The sequence below is a fragment of the Astatotilapia calliptera genome, chromosome 12 (genome assembly GCF_900246225.1).
Source record: "Astatotilapia calliptera chromosome 12, fAstCal1.2, whole genome shotgun sequence".
In the NCBI taxonomy this organism is placed as follows: domain Eukaryota; kingdom Metazoa; phylum Chordata; class Actinopteri; order Cichliformes; family Cichlidae; genus Astatotilapia; species Astatotilapia calliptera.
The window spans coordinates 32,625,878-32,647,293 of NC_039313.1; the positions used below are offsets into that span (position 1 = coordinate 32,625,878).

Here is a 21,416-nt window from a genome sequence, read left to right on the forward strand (position 1 = left end):
AGGACACATCTAAAACCTGCAGGACATCGGCACTCGAGGCCTGGAGTTGCCTACCCCTGCTGTAAATGAATGAATGCTCCTCCACACTGCTCCTCCTGGTGGATACACAATTACAACCAGCGTTAGTACTCATGATTGTGTGTAACCCAACCGGACTCTACCTTGTGTAATTTTGTCTTGGATTGGGGTGCACAGTAGAGAGACCAGTCGGATACAGGCGTTCAATTTGTGGCTTGGATGGCACCGTTTATTTAGATGCTGGGGCATAAACCATAAACCAGCTCTGCTGCTGGCCCTTGCAAAGCAATCACAGAAAACATTGAGCCAAGATGGCGCTCGTGCAAACAAGAAACTTGAACTACGGTGTCCTGTAGAGGACAAATGGTCAAAATTGCGCAAATCTACAGTGTCTATGCAGCTCAACAGCGGCACCCTATGATGTGTTCAACTCACTACCTTACAGATGAATCGTCCACGTGACAGGCGGAGGATATCATTATGGCCGTTGGTCAGGATTCCACTGTGCATCACATTCTCACAGGAACGTGCACATATCAATCTGAAAACTTACAAAATGTATAAATGTTGTTTTATCTGTTAAATCAAAGTAACGTCACCGACCCGGCGTCTCCTTTAGGCTGTAAGCTTTAATGTTTAAATGGCACCAGTTTAAAGCTTCAGAGCTCTAATGTGAAGCCATCACCTTAGAGATGAACATCAGCACCACCATCAGCGCACTCAGTGATAAAATAATTAACTTGAATTAGGTTTATTTTACTACTCCCTGTGCACTCCAGCATTCATCGCGTGTCCTTTTTCCAGCAGTGTTGCCTTTTGCTGTTATATTTTTTTATGTTCTTTATAGATTTTTGATCACCATTTTCTCATGATCCGATTGTGTCACTGATTAGAGTAGGTGGCACTCGGAGGGATCATTTTCTGTGGAACGAATTGAATGAAACCCCCCTTTTAGACCGGTCAGATGCTGCAAACGCCACTTTTTGATGGTCTCTTCTATTGTTAAGCCGCTGCTAGTCACTTCCTGTGTGGATGCCCCCAAAGCATCACATCCTTCATCTATCAGTAATAAAAACAAGCTTGAAAAATGTTGCATCCATTTACAGTGCAATCTTTTAGTATGACCCTTCTCCCTGCAGCTTGAACCAGTGACTGAAGCCTAATATCCCTCAGAAAGCACTTAAACTAACTCAGTTAACAGAATGAAATGGGTGGGTTACATCAGGAAGGACAGCTGACATTAGAGTCTGTGACAAATCAAATATGAGAATTTATTCACTGTGGCAACTCAATATACAGGAGAAGCCAAGAGTGTCTTTGTTAATGTACAGTTTGTTCAATGCATACAGAACCAAAGACACTAAGTGTGTTGTCAAAAAAAATGACAGCACATGTATCTGCTTCAATGTGACGTTTCACATTGCGTTTGTATTTTCCTTAATTCCGTGTTTTTGCTAAAAAATCCACCATGAGCTCATAAATTCTACGAACTCGGGCTTACATAACAAGCAGATAAGATGAAGAATGCACTGCCATCTAACCACGTCCAAGAAATAACTGTTTGTTCCTGGGAAGCCAGTAATATTAGCGTGATAAGAAGCAGGCGTGTGACTGGAGAGCTGACAGGGAAAAGTGAAGGAGAAACACTTTGTCTCTCTCTTTAAAGCTGCCACCACGAGCGCTCAAGGAGAAATGCTTTGATGTAGTTAACAAAGTCAATACACAGTGCAAATCAAAGAACACGCAGATGTTTGGCATATTTGTATGACACACAAACATTAAATGTCTCTACGTTCAACTCTTTAGTTTTCCTAAAATGGTTTGTTTAAATTGTTAACACGCCTCATTTAAAAAGAAGAGCCAGAACCATCTGCTGCTCGCGGAAAGACTGAATGTAAAAAAAAAAAAGCTACAGAGAGGGAGAAACTGCTTTAAAATATCACTTTGTTTTATTCATTTGATCTTCGCTTCTTCGTCTTTAGTTTGGTATTTTGTTATGACACGATCCAGCATATTTAGCACATACTCAAAGCTTGTTAAATAAATCCATATTTAAATCATATAATTAAACCAACAGACGTGCTTCAAACTTACGCAAAGAATTCCTAAAACTACTCTCTGGAGTTCTGGTTTCATGGGGCAGAGATAGCTGCACATGAATGAACGCGTTTACATTTTTGTAGCCCAAAAATGTAAACGCGTTTGTCACATTTTTGACTGTAGGGACGTGGACACGTGTTGTAGTTCAACTTTAGTATGAGACACTTTATGGCATCCACCATTTTTGTTCCATCAAGCGAGCAGTAGCAGACTCCTTCAACCACCACGATGTGATGCAAACACTTGTTTGCCTTTTCTGTCTAGAAGAAGCTGTGCGTAGTTATTTTATTATGAGCTGATTCTTTGAAGCATCCTTTTGTTTTGCAGGGATGGAGCAGCTCCCCCTGATTAGCCCTGAGTGAGTTAATTTGGTGCAAAACACGAGAGAGAGTTACCCAACATGCATGCTGGCCTTTCAGTTGCTGACCTCTTTTCGGCTAGCATCTACTCGAATGTGATGTCAGCAGACTGCATGCCACTGATTAGCCTGGGAGTGACGTCCATGGATGAGTCATGAGACCGACTCCTTCACAAGAATCAACTCTGCAAAATTTTGACACTCAGCAGTGAGCGAAATAGTTACATGCAATCACATTTTACCCAAAGTCTGACAAAAGTCGCAGACTGGGCAGCAAATACATGATCTACACGACTTAGCAACCCGAAACCACATTGGGGCGATAATGGAAAACAACAGATACTGAGTCAAGTCGATGCTAGCGGAAAAGAGGTACATTCAATAGTGCAACGTATCACTGTTCTGGCCAATGAAAGTGTGAGTTGCGTGCAAGTGCAAGCAACAGAATCCTGACTGCAGTTCCCTCCGCAGCCCTGACTTCCATTAAAAACAATGATTTTTCTGAGATTATGCAGAGCTCCTTTAAGTAAACCGAGTAGTTCAGTCACATTTCTTTTTGCACTTAGAAATGCAAACACAATGCTCCATTTTATGGAAGTGCTAGTCATCTTACTTGAATGAAAAAGTCAGGTTAAAAGTGTGCTTGACCAGTGAGAACAAAGACAGCCCATGTAAGCGAGAGAGCTGAAGAATGACAGGAAGTATGGATAATAAAGCTGGAGGGAAACTGGGGAATTTCAGCTTTCTGTGTGAGACGTTGGCCTCATGGTGTTGCAGAGTTCAGACCGCACTCTTTTAAAAAAAGTCAAGTCTGTAAATATTTAATCTGGACAAGGAAATTTAAAGTCCTGCAATCTGAAATAAAGTGATCTTGTTTGTTTAGATCTACGCACAAATCATTTTTCTTCTTTCCTACAACTTACAAACAACAATTAGCTGAGCCTCTCTGCATTAGTTACTTCTACAGAAATCTATGCTTACTTCTTATTTTGAAGTGTCTAACCCTTATTTTGAAGTTTAAGAGTCTGGACACTAATAAAACTTAAGTGAGGATTAGAAAACTGACCTCACCTTCGCTGCTCAGGAGAAAAACTGCAAGCACATACATAAACTTGTTTCCCCACACACCTTTTTCTCTCGTCTTCTGTGGCAGACAATAATAGAATTCATTAACAGCAGCATGATGTAATCTGTCTGTGTGTGTGTGTCTGTGTATGTGTGTGAGACCCAGATAACAAGAGTAAACACTGCTGATTATCAAGACCAGACAACACTGTGCTGTAATAATAATAATAATAATAATAAAACTAATTTAATGAAGGTCCTGAACATCCATAAATCAAATTAAGATCCGTGTAAACAGGCGTCCCACTTCATATTGGACTACGCAGCATTTTTACACCACATTTTAATCTCCTGGTTTAATTTTGTCTCGTTTCCAAAACACACGAGTCTCCCAAGAAACGTGCGGCCATCCTATGATCCTAAAAACTGATGCCACCCTATAAATGGAATAAACTGAATTTAACAGCCGCTGAAAAGAAACAGTAACAAGGGGACGTCATAAGTTAGCTGCTTATCAATATTGTATTTGGGAAAATTATAGTAAAATAAAATGCGGGGAGGTTGTTCTGCATATGATCGTACCCAACCTCTGATCTGCATCGTTTCTGTCAGTTTATTATTACCTCTTAACATTAATACTCACACAGATATACTCTTGGCCTCAGACTTGCTGGGAACTGATCGATATGATTTTCTGCCTTTTACCCTTTTTATCTTTCACTTTGCTTTAGTTGAATATTTACTGGTTCACAGACAAACTGTGGAAACTTTCCACAGATACAGATCCACTGCACAGTCACCCAGTGTGTGTGTGTGTGTGTGTGTGTGTGTGTGTGTGTGTGTGTGTGTGTGTGTATATATATTTTTATTTATTTTTTGCACATGGCGAGGAGCGTGTCAGGCTACATTTCACTGTGTGTTATACTTGTATAACTATGCATGTGACAAATAAAGAACCTTGAACCTTGAAGATAGTGTAAAAGATGCACGTACCCACCACGAGAAAAGCCAGAGATGGATCCGAGCAGTCAATCGCAGCTTCTAGCCACTGACCATCCTCTTTTCTGAAACTCAGAATAACCAAACTTTACAAAATGAACTCTTTTATTCAATCCGATGTGAAATAAGTGACTGAGCACGTAAACTCAGGAAAGTGTCTGCAGAGGTCAACTCTGAGGGACGTTTTCCCACAAACCTCTATAGGACTGGAAGTCTGCAGGGGATCAGTGAGCTTCCTGCTTAAGTGACAGACTTTGGGGCGGAGAGTCGCTTTACCCTGAAAAACCGTATTTGGCTGGTGTACTAAACTTGATCTCAACTCATTTCTGCCTTTCAGAACTGTTTACACAGCTGTAGTCTTTATGTCTGTGGTTTGTTCCTGTCTGTTTATACATACATCTGTCTGTGGTAACAGATATACAGTATGTAGCTGTATATAAGAGACTAATTAAAGTTGATGTAGCACAGCACTGGGCCACTTCCTCGTACTAGAACATCTTCAGTCCCTATTTATGAGGCACTGTCACCATAGAAAGGAGCTTATAAAAATGTATATTTAGCCGTTTCTTCTCTTTCTTGATGTTTTAAGTTGAGTAGTCACAGTGGATGTCAAATAGCATTTTTGGTTGAAATGCCCATTCCAGCAATCCACTTCCATAATTTCTAAACTGTGCATTGCTCTGTTGTGACTCTTCACGCCAAGAGGACGAACGGACCCAAACCAAGCCGGCAGAAAAGCAAATTCCCTCCCTGCAGGGGTCGGATGTTTAGGTTTTCCTTGAATTTGAACGTGTGTGATAGCAGTCAGGTGAGTCCTCGTGACTCCAGGCTCTTTTCCTCGGTTCTAAGAATAACCACCAGCATGAACGGGCTGTTTTCACTGTGATTGTAGATAGGCCCAGCAACTTCTTATCGCTTTGGTTCCCACACATGCTCAGCTTCAGCACACACACATTCAAACACTGCAGCCACTTTCAAGACCACACTGCAAAAAGCAGCTCTTGTTTGTGTTTTTGACATACTTCTATCATGGGTACTTCTAATGATGATTTCCAGCCACAACTTCAGTTGACTCTACTACATTAGATTAACAGCAAATTCATCCGTATGTTACACTGGACCTTTCTGCAAAAGCTCAGCATGTATGCTAAATTACTCATTTTTTACTCCATTCTCCTCTCTTTAACTCCACGCTCTTCTGATTGGCCACCCCTCACAAAAAAATGACCTCTGTGTTCACAGCTATACCTGTGCCTGAGATGACCTCAACAGTGATATCTGCTCTGCTTGTTTGCTGTTAGATGCACATTTTTAATATACAAAATTGTTTATTTATTTTGAGACATATTTAGTTAATTATTTGTGAGGACAATTTTTCATTTTCATTCATTGCCTTCTGTTATGGTTGTCATAAATGTCCCCACGATTGGACAGATTCTGACTCTACCCTGTTGGACAGCAGCAGGTAGTCCTCCTCCTGCTCTGGAGAGCCCAGGCGACCTCTGAGAAGATCATGCTAACCAGAACATGAACTCAGAGGTTGCAGAACATTTTGCAAAATACTATAACAATGTTTTTATTATCAAAACAAAATAAGGTAAATACTTTTCTCATGGAAGTTTTCAGCATCCTTCTATTCATCCATCGATTCAGCTAAGCTGTCATCCCTGATGGACAACATCTCCCACCCCATGCAGCAGACTGTGACAGCACTGAGCAGCTCCTTCAGTGGGAGACTGCGGCACCCACGGTGTGGGACGGAGAGATTTCGCAGGTCTTTCCTCCCCACTGCTGTCAGACTCCATAATAAAGACTTTAACTGATCAAACACACACATCCATACATATGCAATAATACTAAGTGCAATAATCTTTTCTGTCATCGTTGTATTTTTACTCAGTTGTATATAGTATTTGTATTTGTATTCTATTTTTATCTTATTGTATATTTATTTTATTTTATTCTACTGTATATAGTATTTTATTCTATTCTGTACAGTTGTGTACTGTATTTATTCTTATTGTATTCTAATTTTTGCCTCATAACTTTTGCACTGTCCACTTCCTGCTGTGACAAAACAAATTTCCCACGTGTGGGACTAATAAAGGTTATCTTATCTTATCTTATTCCCTACCGCTTTTAATGTCTTTTTGTCATTTTTAATGGGCGCCAAGAAAGGAGTCAATGCTGCAAATTTTTAATCAACCAATCATCGTGCAAAAAAAACTAACTGCATTGTCACAACAAATATGTGAGGTTCTTTGTGTAGGTACAGGTGTAGAGAAAAATTTTAGCTGTTTAAGTCAATTCATTCCTATTCAATCAAAGCTTTCCAGTGAACACACCCCGGCTTAACTGTAGCCAGCGTGTGGAATTAATAGAAAGTGGAATGGCATCCCTAGTTCAGCTCTGTTCCTAGTATGTGATCAGCTCTTTAAGAGCAGTCAGATGCTAATAAAACCCTGCAGTTCATCTGTACACATTTAACCCAGGACAAGGGGAAACTCCTGAAGTCATGGCAACCATGCATTGTCATTTGCATTGCCACAATTCTTGTATCATGACCATATTTTAAAATTAAATGAATTTAATATACAGGCAAAGTTATAAAATTTTGTCACAGTCCAAACATCCACAGCCCAGACTGTAAAACGCTACAATTAGACCTTCATTATGGTGCCAGTTCTAAAAAGAGTGTGGGTGGAAGAGACCCAGGATGGACGTTTCCAAACTAAATACATAAAAAAGTGTATGCACGTCTAACCTTAAAACTCCCTCCCTCACCTCTCCTTCTGCTCCCAGTCCTGGTCCAAATTTGGCAATGCTGGTCTCTGCGAAAAGGCATTTCCTCCTGGGGATCGTGGCTCTGTGTAACTCTTGACTGCCGTTTGAGTCTGACAACATCACGGTTTTCCCACACGAAAAGAAAAACAAGCCCTGACATAACATGTTTTTGAATTAAGGGATCAAAGCTGTGAGAGCAGAGGCTTCGTGGGAGCCAAGCATGCCACCCAAAAATACTCTATGTGAGAAGGGGGGGGCTAGCCACCGTTAGGTTTTAGGAGGGCATTCAGAAATACGGTCACATACTCAGAAATAAGTGATGCAAATGAAGTGACGCACCTATCGTGCCTGCGGCGGCAGAGTTATCTGAAGCTGCGTCACTCGGTCGGGTTTAGGATCAGCATGTGCCCAAAAAATGAGGCTCCCCAACTACATGAATATACTGAATGACCAGGGGGGTTTTTCTATCAGTGGATTTATTTCTTCCCTGATGCTGCATTGATGCAGGATTCATCAGGCTCAGACTGTGAAAGAGTGACTGAAAGAGCATGAGATCTTTTTAGACATGGATTCATCCCCACAGAGAATCTTTGAGACCTGCTCAAGAAGACTTTATGCACTGGGCTGAATCTCCAGTGCAATAAGTAGTAAACACAAAGACCACAACTCGGCACTTTGATGGAAGCTTTTGGAAATTGCTGCAAAATGTAGAAAAGTCGCGGAGCAACACTGTTTAAGCAACTCTGAGTTTAAGCATGAAATCGAGTGCGAAGAACTCCCACGGTTCAGCTGGATGGGATAACAAAATACATCTGTCTACAAAAGCAATGTTACAAATGCAGTGGTGAAAACTTCTTTACGGCAATACTTGATGATTAAGATGAGATGATGAGCAAATATTTACACCGTATTTGGCAAATTCTTTTGTTACATCAGTTGAAATGATGATGAATCGATAATTAAAAAAATAAAAACTTCTTTCAGCTTCAAATATGAATAATTTTACCAGGCAGATGTATTGTACTATAGAGGGTGAGAGCATGTGGTATGAACGTTTTCCTGTATCAGTGGAGCTGAAGGAGACTGTTGGAGAAGCTGCTCCGCTGCCTGTTCAGTAAAATGGTAAATGGCCTGTATTTATATAGCGCTTTACTAGTCCCTAAGGACCCCAAAGCGCTTTACATATCCAGTCATCCACCCATTCACACACACATTCACACACTGGTAAGTGGTGCAGAGGGTGTGCAGGGTTATTCATGATGCATCTACAGCTACAGAGCCAACGATCATTTTGTTGCTTACACTAATGGATCTCAGCTTCCTTAAGATTTAAAGGCGGCTAACCCTTTTTTTCTATATACCTCTGCAATCCTCCTCCTGCCCATCACTAATACATCCAACCATGGTAGAATCGTCAGAGTATTTCTGCAGCGGCATGAACGGAAGCTGTGCTGAGAGTCTGAGGCACACAGGATGAGAAGGAAGATGGAAAGAGAGCAGATGTGAAATAAAGATATAGCCAATGCAAAAGAGCCTTAAACTTGCATCCTTTCTCATGGTCTGAAGGGCGTAACTCCTCTGCAGAAAGAAGTCAGACTGTGTAGTTTGTGGTATACAACCCTACTTCTCACTTGATTTCTGATCTTGGCAAACACTTTCCTGATGGGGCTACGGGTTCCTTCACTGGTTTAACACCTTCTTTAAAACAACAGTGTTCGTTTTGTTAATCATGGTCCCGTTAAGACTAAAGGAGATGATAAACGGAGGCATGATTTAAGGTGTGGCTACAATGTAACTGAAAAATCGTCACTATAGTCCTGTTTAGGTATCCTCATTTTCTCAATTGGCTCCACCACTCACTCATCTAATTTCACAACACAAAGAGGGTGACAGCAGCTGGATCGGTGATATTGGCAACTTTCAAAAAGTTTGGGCATAAAACAAAAAATATGTGATATAAGCAGGGAGACTGTTTTGATATGATTCAGTCCTTTTCTGGTCAATTTTAATGCTTCTTATTGATCAAAATCCATTTACATAATCACAGAATGTTCTCTGCGCTTTGTTTTTATCATCATAAACCAACTTCTGTACTAAAACGTCCATGTATTTGTGCTGAAGTAAACAGATCACACAAATCAAAGAAACGTCACTTAAACAATCCCACATTGTATAAGATGTTGACAGTACTCTCCTCCTATCAATATCTTTTTTGTGAGCCTAATCAATCGCAAACACAAACAGTCCCTTCATGTGAGCGCAGTCAGCCAATTAGCTTGGCACAGAAGAACAACAGTGACATGAGCCAAATAAAGCATGACTCTCCTCTGAGAAACAAACTGTAGACGGAGTCGGAGAAAGCTCAGCATGTGGGGGAATTACATTCATCATATCTGGGTTGACTCAGTAACCAAATTGTCCAGTCACACAGTAAGAAATCACTGATTATGTTTGTCCTTTAGAAAAAAATTTTTTTTACATGCTTTGTTTTATAGTTGAGGGGAAAAGCTTAAACAAGCAGAGGATGCAGCTTTTTTTTTAAGTTTAAATGTTTAAAATATCAAAAGGCAAAAAAAAGATTGAATTTTCAAATAAATCTTATATTTACAGTACCTCTGTGGCCTGTGTCTAATTGATACCATTTCTTTGTCTATAATGAAGAAAAACTAAACAGTAACTATTGAAATATCACGACTATGAGTGAAGTACACGTGCTGGGGGCGTGTTCATGGTCACACTGAGCAGGTGTGCATGCAGGAATCTAATCCAGCGAAAAATCACCACTGATCCATCCCAAATAACTACTGAGCAGACTCCGACTCCAAAAATGCAACGTGGCAGTTTCCATAAGCTTCATTTTTGTACAGTGGGAGGAACTGGAGCGAAGTCATCCATCTTTTTCTTTAAAACAATCATAGCCGCTGACACAGAAGAATTGCATGCTAAACAGTAAACTACTGTCTTAAGTGGATAACGTCAGCTAGGGCACCAGTCACATAGGCCTAGAGACTGGTCAGCTACGCCCTGGCAACCTGCAGTTGCTAGGGAAAAATGTGTATTCCCTGACTGTTTGCGAGTGGAGGTTACTGGATGTCGTTAGGTGAAATTTGTTGCAATTAGCATGGTAAACTGCACCAGCGTCTGACTCACTGAGGTCTCACTCCTCCATCCTCCTGTGGATGGAAAGGGGCTTAAATTACTTTATAACCTTAGCTAATAAAGTAACCATTATCAAATTTGCATAACACAGCAAATGGACTGGTTCTTATATAGCACTTTTCTAAGAGCTATATAAGAACGAGTGCTGAAAGCACTTTGCTCTAAGACTGCAGGCTTACTTGCTTCCAGGTCCCTCTACTGTGGAATCAGCACCCAGTTTGGATTCGGGAGAGAGTCACACTCTCTACTTTTAAGATTAGAATTAAAACTTTTCATTTTGATAAAACATATAGTTAGGGCTGAATCAGGTGGCCCCTTAATGCTCACTTGGTTATGCCGCAATACGTCTAGGCTGCTGAGTGTTTCTGTTTCACTCACTCATTAGTTATTATTAATCTCTGATACTCTTCCACAGCATGTCTTTGTCCTGTTTTCCTTCCTAACCAGTCGCAGCAGATGGCCCCGCCCCTCCCTGAGTCTGGTTCTGCTGGAGATTTCTTCCTGTTAAAAGGGAGTTTTTCCTTCCCACTGTCATCAAAGCGCTTGCTCATAGGGGGTCATATGATTGTTGGGGTTTTCTCTGTTTACTTTGTATTGCTGTAGAGTCTTCACTTTATATTATAAAGACCCTTGAGGCGACTGTTGTTATGATTTGGTGCTATATAAATAAAATTGAACTGAATTGAACTGAAATGAAATGAAAGTGATAGCTGGCTGACTACGAGTAGCTTTCTGCTTTACTAACATTATCACTCTATGATACTAAATTATTAATTTTAGCAAGAAAAAAAAAAGATGTATACCAAACATAGCATATATGTATGCAGCTTGCATGCTCCCCCGCAGTCCAAAAGTCTGCTTTTTATGAGCCTCTCCGTGTTAGTCGTGTGATGGACTGCTCCCTGCACCTCACTCCGGGAGCTGGGAGAGATTCCAGCCAGAAGCAGTTAAGAAAACTAATGATTAGATGGTCTGAGATTCCAAAGTTATCAGTTTGGGAGACAAGTATTAAGTGTGTGTCACATTCAGTTAAGTTGGCAGAGCACAAGCACCAGAGATTATTTCTTTTTAAACAGACAAGAGCTACAACTTTTAATGTAAAGCAAATATTATTCTCAAAACAGGTTAATAAGCGCAGTTTTTCCACATTTTCCACATTTCTTCAGTCTGTTGTTTATATGAACAGTGCAAGTTCAAGTGTCTCTTAAAAAAAAAAAAAGGTCCAAATACTCCACATGTAGAATAAAAAGTAAACTAAAAATTTGCTTATGTATTATTTCTTTATATAATGGTAGTGCAATTTATTTCTAAAAAAGTAAATTACTGGTCATTTCTGTGCAGTTTTCAAACTTTGCAAAGTCATCCGGTGAGAAGATAGATGGCTCGCTGTGCAACGTTTGAATTTCTTACTCTTTATACCAAATCTGTTGTAAAACCATAAAATTGCAGCATATTGCATCCAGTAAAGGCTTTCCTACTGCACTAGTAGTGCAGTTCAAAGAATGTCATAATATGCAGTGCATATACTATATATAGACAGATAGAATCATTTGTGCTGAAGATACAGTCTAGTGGACTTTTGGATGGTGGCAGGAAGTTCAACCCGAAAATGAAAACCTTGAATAAACTGGTTGCACTCCAGTTGCACTCCAATGCTTCGTTCACAGTTGTTAAGGAACTAATAACTAACCTCAGCTAGCTTAGATTTTTCCAACATTACTACAATATGGAGCATTTAAAGGATTTTGCATATCAAATCAATCCCAAACCACATAAACAGAAAATCTCTTTTTAATAATCAGACAATTACACCTCTATTTACAATAATGTTCAGCAGGTTTTCAAAGTTCGGGTCACAAGCTGAGAAGCAAACAGTTCAACCAGAGTAACAACATTAAAAGCCCTTCATTCAGATTTTTTTCTGCTACCACTAGTGATTTGTTGTTCGAGGGGAAGCTGGAAGTTGCATCACACCCACTCCCACAGATGAGCAGCACTGCGAGGCTTTCAAGGAAAATATCAGGACTTCAAAAGATCTGCATGTTATAAACATATCTGTTTTTTGCACATGGAACTCGTCAACGTAATCATACGACTTCTAATAACAAAAATGTAACTTTTGGCAGATGAATGTGATCTTTTCCTGACAGCAGGAAAAGGAGAAGGTCATTCCTGTTTCCTGAACTCGTTGCCATCATCAAAAAACAGAGTGAGCCATCTGTGTTATGCAACAGTATTTAGAAGACAAGAAGCACAGTCAGTAAATTTCTCTCAGTAGCATCATGAGACAGACGCACTGATCCAGACTGAACCAGAATCATGCAGGTAAAGTCTGACGATGAAGCATCCTTTGCAATAAATAAACCGGAGCGTCCGACATGTCAACATTTTACATTTCAAAGCAGATTCTGTAGACAGAACGCCACGAAATAGCACGACACAGAAAAATGTGCTAAAAATCTAAACAGAACATTTCAGGGAAGTCTCCAGAAAGTCCTGCAGCTGAACCCTGAACCCTGACATCAGTCTGACCTCTGGCGCCTCAGCCCCCGTGGTGAAAAGGCATGTTTGTGTTTCTATTGGGAAAACTAAACACTGGTTAAAGTCACAATGAAATAAAAAGAGTAGTAATGATAATGATTTTAACAGTGTCACGTTTCTCTCGTTGAAACATTTTATAGTTCTCATTTATTTCCATGCACACTGTGAGAACATAATTAACAGTAAAACGACCAAATGGACATAAAAATATTTAAGACATCAAAGACAATAAAACCGCATGTATACTCAGAGTATATGTGAACTAAAGTATTATTAAGAGCATGTTTCTTCAGAAAAATGTTATTTGTCAATTACACACAGCACATTTACTCAAAAACAGCAGGCAAGCTGAAGTTTAGACTATAAATATACGATGGATACAACCATAGGGACTCAGTTTTTTTGGGTCTGCATGTTAAGACTAACTCTTGAGCCTGGAGTGATTCTATTTGGGAGTCGGGGTAGAGCGGTAAACACAGACACCTGCTAATTAGTGTTAATTAACAGACAAATAAAATGCTAGAATCTCACCACAACTGAAGCACAAACTTCTTGGACAGTCTGCAAACTATATCATTTGTCAGATTATTCCATTACAAACATTCTTAAAGGCACCAACTCTGCATACACAGCTTAGGGTGAGTTCAATGAATCAAGCAGCTGTACAAATTAACGTTACAGGAGCTAATTCTAATCAGAATTTGTAAGATCATAAAGTTATTAAAGTTTGCAAATTGATTCTGAAATTGAGGCGCTGCAGTATTGTCTTACTGGCAGTTCTGGGTTCAAATTTCCTGGTCAGCTAGAGGCCTACCTGTGTAGTCTGCATGCTCCCTCACAGTCCAAAGGTGGGCTTTATGTGTTAACTAGTGATTTTAAACTTGCCACAGACATGCCTCTCTGTGTTAGACTGCTCCCTGCACCTCACTCTATGGAGGCTGAGAAGCACTTAAGAAAACTGATCACCAAGTAATTGCATGCATATGCAGCAACTGTATTATTACTGGGAGGTGGCTGAGGTTTTTAACAGACAAGAGATACAACCTATAAAGCTACTGTCAAGCAAGTATCTTATTAGGCCTACTGTTATCTTTGATTACACATGACAACAGTCCTAAAGTTTAAAAAAAAAAAAAAAAAAAAAAAAAAAAAGAATCGAGACAAATGGAAAATGCAGTTACTTAAAACCACCTGTGACCAGTAAGTAATCACAGCAGGCTAAATAATCCAGTGCTTTATGTGAACATTGATAATCGTGACTCGGTGTGCTCTAACTATTAAGGTCTTTATCTTCGAGCTGAAAGTGAGAAATAAACTCCTTGCTCCCCTGTGCACAGAGGTGGAGAGCAGCTATGTAGCATCTCTGGATCAAGTGAAATTTCGTGCCCGGAGCCATGTTTAACAACCTTTTTTGCAACCATATTACAAAATTAGCAACTGGCAAACATTAGCATTAACAGCTTGGACCATTCCAGTATCTCAGACAGTTTTCCAATTCAGCATCATCATTTCTCCTTTACTTTAAGAACCGTCTCCAGCAGTGAAAGCTACTTTTACATTTTATTTTTTTGGTGCTATTTTGATTTCTTTTCTTTGCATGAGGACAGTTTCTATCTGACAGCTGTTGATGTTCGTGACAAGAATCTTTCAGAAGCTTTCAAATGCTTTAGCTTCTAATTGTGGTCCGATTCGCTCAAGAAAGGATCTTGTGGTACAAATTACATGAAACAAATGTGTCCAGGAAACCATTTTGCATTCTGTCGATGGTGTTATTCTCGTTACTGTTTCAAATTTACAATGAGCCATTACAGGAATGTGACTTCATGTTTTAGCTTTGTGGGGTTACTGCTCGAGTATAACTGCAAATATTTCAAAGTAAAAGGCTTGTTAAGAAATGGACAGACTTTTATTGTAACTATTTCAAATTAAAGTATCCCCAGGTGTTATATGTATGTTATGATTTATTCTCTATCATATTTAAGGTTTTGGTTCATATACTGTTGGTGGGGTGGATACTGGGTTTGACAACCATTCACATTTACACAAATGTGTGCATTATAAAAAGAGGAAAAGCTCAATATGATTTCACACTTCTGCCCAATAAGAGAGTTATTACTTCCTATTAGCTTAAGGCAACGTTGTATTTCAGTTGAAACAGTTGTTACCTGAAAACCATCACTTATGCTGGAGAAAAAGAGAAATAAAAGCTTGCCTTTCTTTGTGCTTGCTTTAAATAAAAGGCCTGTTTCGTTCGGCATCTGAGGTTATTAACAGCACCGGACACTATTCAAATAAACACAGTAAAAGCACTTGCTAATACAAACTGTGGCTAGCTTGTTTGAACACTCGTGTAGTTTCTCATTCACAAAGAATGCAGTACATGGCACAGCCTCATTTTGGCTCATTTAAAGCTCTGTTTATTAATGTGAGCTCTTCTAAATGAGCCAATAAATTAATTAAAACAACAAAAAAAAAAAAACACTACGAACTATAGCCAAGTACAGCCAGTGCAGTTTGGATTTTCATTCAGTTTTGCAAGCAATTTTCATGAAAACATACATTTCTTTTAAATGCATATGATAAAAAACTTGAAAAAGTTTGATTCTACCTTTGAGAACAAACCAGCTAAATCCCAGAAAGACAGTAAGTAAACATGTGTGGCTTCTGGTCTAATACTCTTATGCATGAAATACTTGTAATGTTTTTTTTGTTTGTTTTTTGCCATCTAGGGGTGGCATATGAAGCAAAATGACTTTACAACAACACTTCCACATTCAGCTGTTCTCCAAAGATCACCCACCCACTCACCTGCTCTGAAATGACTGACAAGTAAAGGAACAGGTTCCCAGAATTCTGTGCAAATGTTCATCAAGACCATCGATGAGTTTTTGTTTATTCTTTAAAATTTTTTGAAGACTGCAGTCACCTTCCACTTTGCATATCCATCCTACTTGTGCAAGTCACTGTGACACCCAACCCATCCTTCTACTTCTGTTGTTTAATGGTCACTGGCAAATAGCAAACACGTGGGAAAATGGGTAAATTACCGGCACCTTCCTATCATTATTAAACCTATCCCATTCCCTCTTCTTTGTCCAACTACAATAAAGTCAAATTGTCAAGATGCTTTCAGAAATTTCATTGTGACTTTAAAAACAAGTCCTGCGAGTTTTTAAACGCAGCATACAAAGAAATGCTTTGCCTTCTACTCAACACTAAATTATTTTTTATTTAAATGGCTCCAATCCGGAGGTGCAGCATGTCAGACCTCTGTGGCAAATAAATAATCTTAAAAAGCTTCTACTGATCCACAAGATCATCTGGTATCCCGCAGGTCTACAATAAATCAATAAAACCCCCGAAGTTAGCCATTGTTTAAATATTGATACTCTACGTGTATTTACATGAAACCAAAGAACAAAAAACAGAAAAAATAGAAACACACTCATTGGCTCTCAGAAACAGGCTTTGACCCCTGACACGGCGAGGTCGGGCTCGTAAAGCTGGGTGATATCCCTCTTGCTGGAAGAGGGCAGAAACACGAGAAATAAAGTTAGCTGAAACCAGATGTTAGGATCCTGACAGACAGCTGATTCATTATCGACACCGACTGCACTACAAGTCATGAGCTGATTACCTTACAATGTGCCTTTTGATTTAAAAGACCTGTGCTCTGTCAGCTGAGATCAAAGGCAGACAGCACAGAGGCTTACAAAAAGAACCGCTGATAAACCTGAGGATGAAACACAAGAATAAATCATATCATCTATTGTTTCTTTAACAAGGATTCTTGTCTGCTGGCAGAAAAACTTTCCAGGCCATGTTTAAAAAGTAATGCTAACTTTTTCATGTGAAATCCGATGCGTTTTCAGATTTTGAGCTTCTCACTAACACCCGAGAGAAAAATCCTCTTGATAAAACACACACAAGCTCCTAAATCTTCTTAATCTCTGGGAAATAAGTCCATCTGTTGTGCATTTTGAACCCACACACGAGCCGATGAAGTGACGATTTTAAGGTGAATGATTTTTCCTACACTCGTTGGCATCTGGAGTTCCCCAAAGGAAACAGATCAGAAGTCTGCTTCAAGTGTTTTAACATTTTTTGCAACACATACTTCCACCCTGAAAGAACCAAGACAAATTACAGATTTACAGTCAGACTTGAAAAGATTAATAAATTATTTTTTGCATCTCAGTGGATTGGGCAGCCCAGCTCACACTGTGCTATACTTTTTTGCATTTGGGAGTCATTGTTTATCAAATCCTCTGAACTTTCTTCATCAGTATCAAACTTATTATCTCTGTGTCATCAGCCTGCAGCCATGAAAGAGCAGAATCACACAGAGAGAATTTGAGAAAGTCCCAGCAGGAATGACACAGCCTCCTTTTTCCACAAAAATCATCCTCTTAAAACGGCCAGAAAGCTTCTGCACAAGCGCCTCCCTGTGCTCACCGCAGGACCAAAAAGACCTGTGTCATGCTACACAGTAGACAGCAAAGCACACACAGGGGGCCGATGCCTCCAAAGCGACCGGAGCGAATCCATCCTAGTCAAAGCTCATCAGAGCTCACACTTGGCATCGGGGATCTGGTCTCAGGCTGACGGGGGCTGGAGCCTTTTTGGCCTCCGTGCAGCCATGGCAGGAAGGAAACAGTGGGCTAAAGAGGCGGCCGAGACCTTTACGGAAGACGCTGTTGGAGAGGCTGTAGATGAGACAATTACAGAAGCTGTTGCTGATTGCCAGCCATGTTGTGAGGAAGGACGCCACCTCGTGGTGATATAGGCCGGCGCTCTCTAGGAGGAAGTAGAGGATGTACGGCATCCACAGCACATAGAAGACACTGGTGATGCGGAAGAGCACCATGGCATAGCGTTTGTCCGGGCAGCCTTCGCAACGCTCTCCCCGCTCACCTTTATCACCCTCGGTCTGCGGGCTGAAGCGGGCTTGGCGTTGGGAGATCTCCCTTGTATGCTGCCGGCAGATCCGGAATATACTCCCATAGGTGAAGCAGACAGTAAGTGCAGCTGGTGCGTAGAGCAGCGCCACAATGAAGGTGCTAAATGCCGGGTTGGTTTTCCAAGAGAGTGCGCACCACTTAAATATGTCCCCATGATAACCTGGTTTCCCCCAGCGGAAAAACGATGGCAGGAAAATCAAAGCAGAGTAAACCCAAATGAGCACAATGCACACCCTCAGGCGGCATGGGGTGACCAGCGTGGTGTACGACAGCGGTCGTGTGATGGCGATGTAGCGGTCCACGCTGATGCAAGCTAGCGAGGCCATGGAAACACTCTTCAGCACAGAAACCATGTAGCCGAATCCCTTGCAGGTGAGCTCCTCATTCAGGCCTCGAAGGTAGTGGAGGAGGGACATCGAGGGCACGAGGCAGCTGACGCCCACCAGCAGATCAGCGTACGCCATGGTTTGGATAAAGTGGCTGGTGGTGTGGTGGTGCAGCAGCGGGGCACAATGGAAGACAAAGATCACCACCAGGTTGCCAGCGATGATGAGCACAGTGAGGAAGAGGATGACAACCACCTCCAGCACGCAGGTATCCATGCTGTGGGAGTAACCCATGGAGCCCAGCAGGCAGAACGAGGGAGAGCCGCTTTGGTTCGCATCAGAGGAAGAGTTCATGTTTGGACTGGAGAAGAGGGAGGGAGGAGAAGGGGGCAGTTTCAGCTCAACGCAGCCATCATCCTGTCATCCAAGTCTCTTTATTTTTTTAACCCTGAAGTTGCAGCTCCAAAAACAAAGCATGCCCCTGTTCTTCTATATCAGCATCTTTTCTCCCTCAGCGGGCAGCGAGCCTGTCCTTAAAGTAGCAGTAATCCATCGGTGCATGCAAAACGCAGCCAGCCACTGCTGCTGCTGCTGGGGGTGAAATATGTGCATGTGTGCAACCTCGAGAGGCAGAAAAAAAATGTCCCAATGTAGGACAAGAGATGCCCGTCTAGTGGTGCAGTGCAACCCGTCCTCCCCCCCACACAGCTGTTTATCATACCCCCCTCCCTTGACTACAAATCCCGAGGTAAGCACTGTTCTCCAGCGGGCAGGAACCAAACAATTCAAACATTGAAAAAATAAATAAAAAGAGCCATCCACTGGCACTCTTCAAATGCCGGCAAAAGGGTAAAAACAGGGAGAGGAAAACGATCCCAAAATTCCCAGCAGCTTCTGTGTGCCGGCACTGAATGCTTCCTCAGCAAAGAAAGTCAAGGCGGTCCAATCAAACGGCACATCTGAAGGTAGACGCCTCATCCGCGGGTCATTAAAACACAGATTTTCATGAGCAGACAGTGTCCTGGAATCCTGGAGGCAGGCAGGGCAAACATCCAAAGGTGATGGATAATGTCACTGGGAGCTCTTCTTGTCAGGCTCAGTGGCGGCTGGTCGACTTCCAGTGTGTGTGTGAAGATGGAGAGATGTGTAGTCATGAGTGTGAGAGACAGAGAGAGATGAAGGAGGTAGACGGTGAACTGCTTCTCCTTTCTGCTGTAGTGGCGATACAGTGATGATGCAGCGCTGCCACTGCTGCTGCTTTCCTCTCCTCCCCCTTCACTCACTCGCTCTCTCTCTCTCGCTCTAACACACACACACACTTTCCTTCCCTTTCCACTCATTTCACTCTCTCTCTCTCTCTCACACACACATCGCTTCCCCTCCTCCTCCTCTGTCCGTTTAAATTTTTTACTTCTTTCTGCCTCCCAGTGTCCCCACTCTTACTGTACCACAATTACAGAACTGAGAAGGAAAAGTTTTTAAATAAGCTTCAGAGCAATTGAAATTTATTATATATACACAAGAAAATATCTAAAATCCATAAGAAACTCACAAATGTTAAGCAGAAATCATGATTATGGCCTGGTGCAAATTACATCGGTGTGAGGATCATTTGTTTTGTAAGGCATCTATTGGATTTTGTTGATGCTTGAAACTAAGGTTGTGAGACTTTGATTGCATGGCTGCTTGATAGACTTCACATCCGCTAATGCGAGTCACCGAGGGAGATCTTTTAACAGTGTTTGTGGCAGACGTGTCATAAGAGAAAACACAGTAACGGGAAACGGACGATTAACTTCCAGAGGGTAGCGGGTTTGTTAAAAGCTTATTTTGCTCTTAATTTGAAGTTTTGAAATAAACTCCAAATTAAGAGAACAAAACCCATCATAAGATGACTGCCAAGTGGTGACCTGCTTCAACTAAGAGTTTGGCTTGTAGTGTTGCTTCTTTTTAATTTTATTGAAGGAAGTAATAGGCACATATTTAGGCTTTCAGTAAAGACCACCCAAAGGTTTTTGCTTTATAAATAAAAAGCAGCTTAGCAGCAGGTGAAGCTGCCAACATTTAAAATAATAACTCCAGACACAACAACTGGGTAACATCCACCTTTGTTATGCAGTCCACGTTTTTGCTACAGACACTAAAGCTCATCATTTTAACACTGGCACTGCCGAATAAGTCAAGGTACTCACTGCTGCACTGTTTAAACAACTTAATGCTACAATATACACTCACTGACCACTTCATTAATCGCACCTGGCTAGTACTGGGTTGGACCCTCCTATTGCTGTAAGAACTGCTTTGTGACATATAATGAAGTTCTTTTGAAGCATAAATTATTCATTACAGTCTTCATTTTCTCTAAACATTTTTCTCTGCTCTCTTTCTTCCTTTGGGTCCCTTTCAGCATTACTCTAACCCCCCTGCAGTTCTCTGTAAGCTTCATTTTCATGGACCTCCATTTTGCTCCTAACAGGAAGCTCCTCCCCCTTCCACATCTGCTACCCAATAAACATCAAGCAGGATCCCCTCTGTACAGAGACCATACTCAACCCAACCACATGCACTCCGCACTCTCCCCAGCAGCTACACCGATCACATATGAACTACATATGTGCTCAGAGGCACTGCAAGCATAAATGTGTGTAAACAACACACAAGACAGTTTCTAATGGATGATTAAAATTTCTACAGATGCACATGCTAAATGTAGAACAAACACAGGAAAAGATGAAAGGAAAATAGGGATGCAAGAGAAAGGAATGAAGACCGGCATGGAAAAAGGTGAAGCACAATAGACCTGATTTTTTGGACCCAAAACACAGAAATTACAATAGCATTTCAGAAAATCTGAATCCAGCTCTAAATCAGAATTCATTTTAGTCATAAAACTCTTTACATTTTATTTTACACTTAAATTATTGTTTATATTTAATCAAAAGGTATATTTTTAAAAAGTCCTATAAAATTACTAATTTGGCAAAATTTAAGTGAACTTACTCTGATGATGTCTGCTGTGTGAGCGGAATATCAAGAACACAAACTGATATGGTATAAAGCACCAAAAGAGAATACAAAGACAAGTGAAACAATATCCAAATATTC

At 40.8% G+C, this 21,416-nt stretch overlaps 1 protein-coding gene across 6 annotated transcripts in view; it reads right to left on the reverse strand.

Annotated features, from left to right (window-relative positions):
• LOC113033383 (probable G-protein coupled receptor 21) overlaps positions 1-21,416 on the reverse strand; it is a 58,758-nt gene that overhangs the window by 13,614 nt on the left and 23,728 nt on the right. For 2 of the 6 annotated variants that reach the window (XR_003274023.1, XR_003274022.1), the window contains exon 2: positions 4,539-4,605. The exons of 1 other annotated variant lie outside the window; for it this stretch is intronic. Coding sequence is in view for 2 of the 5 variants with exons in the window: in XM_026187124.1 (XP_026042909.1) it covers positions 17,595-18,665 (1,071 nt within the window). In the remaining 3 variants the exon portion in view is untranslated. Of the gene's footprint in view, positions 1-4,538; positions 4,606-14,184; positions 19,575-21,416 lie in introns of those variants that run through there. 3 more of the 6 variants (XM_026187124.1, XM_026187125.1, XR_003274025.1) reach the window with 3 other exon arrangements.